Source organism: Podarcis filfolensis (genome assembly GCF_964270895.1).
Source record: "Podarcis filfolensis genome assembly, chromosome: 1".
In the NCBI taxonomy this organism is placed as follows: Eukaryota; Metazoa; Chordata; class Lepidosauria; order Squamata; family Lacertidae; genus Podarcis; species Podarcis filfolensis.
Genome location: NC_139604.1, coordinates 106,575,197 through 106,580,583, shown reverse-complemented (window position 1 = coordinate 106,580,583; position 5,387 = coordinate 106,575,197). Strand labels below are relative to the sequence as shown.

The following is a 5,387-nucleotide window of genomic DNA, read 5'->3' as shown; positions in this document are numbered from 1 at the left end:
CTGCAAACGGAACAGCAACTTCTTTTATAACTATGGAAACTTATTATCTAGTCCTGACAAAGCATTTTCCATCCTCTAGCTAAGTCAGAGTTTTAGCTAAGTCAGCATGCTATTTTGGTGTGTATTTTCTTATATGCCTGAGCTTACGTTGCATTTGCTTCCCCCTAACCCGCCGAATAAAAATATTTTCAATTATTTAAGACTCTTCTTTTGCCTTAGCTTACTCAAAGACTGAACTATCAGTGTGCCACATTTCTTATTACCAAACTTGTATAATATCATATTCCTGAAGAGGGGCAATGGTAAGATTCAAAGTACCCTGTATTAAGACAGAAATGGTTGCACAAATTTCACAGACTCACAGAATCATATATCTGTTACAGATCTGCCTTTTACTGGATTAACTACTGCTATGGAACTTAGTCATTCTGTCAAGAATTACCATATTTTCCCATGTATAAGACAGCCCCTATTTTGGGGGACTCCAAATTAAGAAAATGGGGGGAGATTGCCCAGAGTTGTTCACCTTTTTGTCTGTGTGTGTGGGGGGGTGCTTGCCAAAAACCGCTTGCCCAGTTGCCACAGTGGCAGCCAATCATCAACAGGCTTGTCACAGCCACCAATCACCTGACCACTTGCCACAGCAGCAGCCAATCGACAGCAGCCCTTGCGACAGCCACCAATCACCCGCCAAATCGCTGCTGACGGCTGCAACCAATCACCCGGCCCCCCCTCTGTACTATAAGTGTATAAGATGACCCCCAATTTCTAACATTATTTTATAACAAAAAAATTGTCTTATACACGGAAAACTATGGTAAATCTCATCTAAAGGCTGGATCTGCACAAGAAGCATCTTGGGCTCCTCTAAAACAGCCTCACATGAACTCAGTTTAAAGGACCCCTGACCATTGGGTCCAGTCGTGGCCGACTCTGGGGTTGCGGCGCTCATCTTGCTTTACTGACCGAGGGAGCCGGCGTACAGCTTCCGGGTCATGTGGCCAGCATGACTAAGCCACTTCTGGCGAATCAGAGCAGCACATGGAAACGCCGTTTACCTTCCCACCAGAGCGGTACCTATTTATCTACTTGCACTCGATGTGCTTTTGAACTGCTAGGTTGCAGGAGCAGGGACCGAGCAATGGGAGCTCACCCCATTGTGGGGATTCGAACCGCCGACCTTCTGATCAGCAAGCCCTAGGCTCTGTGGTTTAACCCACAGCGCCACCCGCATCCCTGAACTCAGTTTACTCACCTTTAAACTTTTGACATGGTGACCCAGCCGCTCAACGGTTCTCTGTATCTCTAGCTAAGGGCTCATCCAGATGACCTGTTTATGCAGCATTTCAACCTGATTTGCTTACACAAAGCTTACAAGGTGGTTAGACTATGTTTGGTCTTTATTGCACATTTCCTCTGCTTTGTTTACAGGGTGGTTATATGACAATGAGCATTCATTCTGCATTCATCCTAATACTGTTGTGGAGTGTTTGTACATCTTGTAATGAACCATTCATTCATTTCAGAGTTTTCCATGTATTTCTCTGTTTCTTTCAAAACTACAAAAAGTCAGTGGTGTGGTTTTTTTTTTAAAGAGGGGGATTTGTTGCACTTTAACAGAGCACTTTAATCCGCTTTATTTGTGCAAACTTAACATTATGATAATTCCTCCTGCAAAATACTGAGAAGGGAGGCACTGCAGATCACACAGCCCAGTGTTGCTACTTGGCAAAACAACAGTGCCTTGCAATTTGCAATACAGCTAATCTCCTTTTGTCACGCAGTGAAGCAAGAGAAGGATCTCAGCTCTTGAAGAAGAGCAAAATTCCTTAGGAAGCCTCAGCTGTTTTGAGAAATTTGTCCAGATCCCACAGGCATGCCTCAAAATGTGCTGACTGGAGTAATCTGAAGCACAAAAGACAACCTCCAAATCTTTCTTAGGGCTTATCCCCACTGCTGCCTGTCCTGTGTCTAGAAAGCATGGTTCTGAGCATGGGTTTTGCCTTTGCCTCACCACTTCCCACCAGAAACTCCCTCTTTAGTGCTATATCGGAACAAATGGGCAATCTGCAAAAAACCCGGTTGCCATTTGTTCCGATTCAGCACTAAAGTGTGGGTTTTTCCAGGGGAAAGCGGTGGGACAAACAGCCCATAGTCATGTAGGAGTGGAAATTTATGCAGGTAAAGCAAATAATGTACCTGCTAAAATTCACTCTTCTGAAAGAAACAGGAACTCAGTGTGCAAGGAAGGCAGACTGATTGGAACTTTTACGCTTACTCTTCATCCTTAAATCACAGCAATTTGAAGTATCTTAATGTTTTCGCTTTTAGTCTACAATTATGCATACTATCTTAATGAATACAAATATTTAGGAGCATAAGTACATCAGTGCCTGCCTTATGCCAAGTCAGACTATTTGTCTACCAAGCCCAGCATTGCCCATTCTCAGGCCTCAGCTGTATTGTAAAGTGCAATATACAAATGTGACACTAGATGGTGATGGTGAGCTATGGCAAATCAAATATATTTTTCAAAAAAATTTTAAAAAAACATTTCACAGTGGGTTTTTAATGGGTGTAGATTCCATTTGACTGTCAATATGGATTTACTTCCACATCAGAGCTGTATGGCAGAAAAGTGCATGGCTGCTGAAGGGTTGAAATACAAACAAATCACACAATGGGAGAAGTGTGTGTGTTATTCATCACTTGCCAGACTAATTTTTAAAAGAGCTTGCTTCAGAAACAGCAAAAATGTGTCTTTGTTTCAAGCAGAGATGAGGAACCAGCGCACTCCCGATGGACTACAACTCCCACCATCTCTGACCATTGACAATGCTGGCTGGGGCTGATGGGAACTGGAGTCTGTCAACACCTGGAGGCTCTTCATCTCCTGATCTAGAAAGCACTAAAACTGCTTCTGCCACACTATAAATATAAAGCATATTAGATGATGATGTATGAAATGAAAAGGATTTCGCAAAATGGCATGAGCCTAGGTGGGAGAATCAGGTTGTTTGTCGCTAGTAACATGACAGGAATGTCTAACTGGTGACCATGACACACACAGTTCCACATGGGAATGTAAAGATGATGATGATGATGATGATGATGATGATGATGATAATAATAATAATAATAATAATAATAATAATAATAATAATCCTGTATACCTGAAGGAGCGTCTCCACCCCCATCGTTCAGCCCAGACACTGAGATCCAGAGCCGAGGGCCTTCTGGTGGTTCCCTCACTGCGAGAAGTGAGGTTACAGGGAAACAGACAGAGGGCCTTCTCAGTACTGGCGCCCACCCTGTGGAACACCCTCCCATCAGATGTGAAGGAAATAAGCAGCCATCCTATCTTTAAAAGACATCTGAAGGCAGCCCTGTTTAGGGAAGTTTTTAATATTTAATGCTGTACTGTTTTTAACACTTGATTGGGAGCCGCCCAGAGTGGCGGGGTATAAATAATAAATTATTATTATTATTATTATTGCACTGCTTGGGGGTTGTACTGTGTTTTCCCTAGAATATTTTAGATTCTGTATTTCTTTCTTTTCGAAATCAGTTGATATTTCAGTATATTTTTCGATCTCAAGTCAAGACTTTTGATTATTTCCCCACTTCCAGTACATCTCCCTCAGCCCACAGGACATGTTTCTTAGCTTCCTGACACAACTTATCCTTCCATCCTTCACTGGCTGACCTCACTCCTGGACCTGATTAGCCTTCTTCCTCTTCCACCTCCTCAGGCTTCTTTTCTGGCTCCTCAACTTTATAATTACTAATTTGAAAGGCGAAGGGGAAAAAACCAGTGAGGATTTGTTTTTTGAAAAAAGAAAATTTACTGAGAGTTCTATCCAGTGTTGCACAAGCAGAATGTTGCACAATGAATCTTTCCTTTCCCTTCCACTCTCTCCACCCCCACCCCATGCTGCTCCCTTTACCCCCTGAAAAGCATCTCAGAAGGGCTGGGGGGGGGGCCTACCAAACATGGTGAGCTATGTCATATAGGGCTGCAGTGGGAGGGAGAAATTGCCCAAAATTGGAGAACAGAGCCTTGTACAAACTACCTTTTGCTCACGCAATATGGGATGCATACCTGAATTTTTCTCCCTCATCCCCCAACAGACCTTTGAAAAGAACTTAGCACTGGGCACAGGACAGCCAAAGCAAGAGTATTTTTGCATGTGCTGCTTTCGAACCCACAGTCACATATATCCACCGCATCACATGTAGAAATCGGCTTTGGGCACATAATTACCCCCTGTGTGGCTGTGTGCCGAAGGCTCAGTCCTGCACATGATGCTGAAGGCACATAACCAGCCTGCCAGAGGCTGGAAGCAATATGCGCTGGCCATTAAGTTGAGAGCTGTCCAAACAATAAACCCGATAGTAGGATTCTCCAGCTGTTTTTGGACTACAACTCCTATCATCCCTAGCTAGCAGGACCAGTGGTCAGGAATGATGGGAACTGTAGTCCAAAAACAGCTAGAGGCCCAAGTTTGGGAAACCTTAGCATATAGCATTATCACTAAAACAGTTCTATATATCACTTTAGAAATGAATCTACATTCAGGCTCTTAGGAAGTGTTGAGGCCAAAGGCAGTATATTAACTGTTTTTAATTCTGACATTTAAAATTGTTGTAACCCATCCTGGGACATGTTACTGAAGGGAAGGTAATAATTTTAACACCACCACCACCACCACCAACAACAACAAAGAGACTGAATTTACAAAGGAAAGAACAAGGAAGAAGCATACAAGATTGCCCACCCCTTAAAGGTAAAGGTAAAGAGAGCCCTGACCATTAGGTCCAGTCGTAACCGACTCTGGGGTTGCGGCTCTCATCTCGCTTTATTGGTCGAGGGAGCCGGCGTTTATCCGCAGCAGCTTCCGGGTCATGTGGCCAGCATGATTATGCCGCTTCTGGCTGACCAGAGCAGCACACAGAAATGCCGTTTACCTTCCCACTGGAGCGGTACCTATTTATCTATTTGCACTTTGACGTGCTTTTGAACTGCTAGGTTGGCAGGAGCAGAAACCGAGCAATGGGCGCTCACTCCATCGCGGGGATTCGAACCGCTGACCTTCTGATTGGCAAGTCCTAGACTCTGTGGTTTAACCCACAGAGCCACCTGCGTCCCACCCCTTAGATACCATCAAAGTCCAAGCCTTAGCACCTTTAGGCCTTCTTGGTGGCTGCTCCCAGACTTTGGAATTCCCTCCCTAGAGAAGGTAGACTGGCTCCCTCCTTGTTGTCCAGACAGAGCCTGCTGACTCCTCCTAACTCAAAAGAACGCCATGGAGGTCAGTGTGTGCACCCTTTCCCAAGCAGATTTGTAAAAGGTGAACAATTTTGGAAGTCATGCCATAGGAAAATGC

The 5,387-nt window shown here is 44.1% G+C and overlaps 1 protein-coding gene across 3 annotated transcripts in view; it reads right to left on the bottom strand.

Moving 5' to 3' along the window:
• LRRC74A (leucine rich repeat containing 74A) overlaps nucleotides 1-5,387 on the bottom strand; it is a 35,181-nt gene that overhangs the window by 206 nt on the left and 29,588 nt on the right. Inside the window, exons 14-15 of one of the 3 annotated variants that reach the window (XR_014548859.1) lie at nucleotides 3,707-3,784; nucleotides 1,256-1,330 (exon numbers count right to left, since the gene is read on the bottom strand). Coding sequence is in view for 2 of the 3 variants with exons in the window: in XM_083616691.1 (XP_083472817.1) it covers nucleotides 3,724-3,784 (61 nt within the window). In the remaining variant the exon portion in view is untranslated. Of the gene's footprint in view, nucleotides 1-1,255; nucleotides 1,331-3,534; nucleotides 3,785-5,387 lie in introns of those variants that run through there. The other 2 variants (XM_083616691.1, XM_083616690.1) reach the window with 2 other exon arrangements.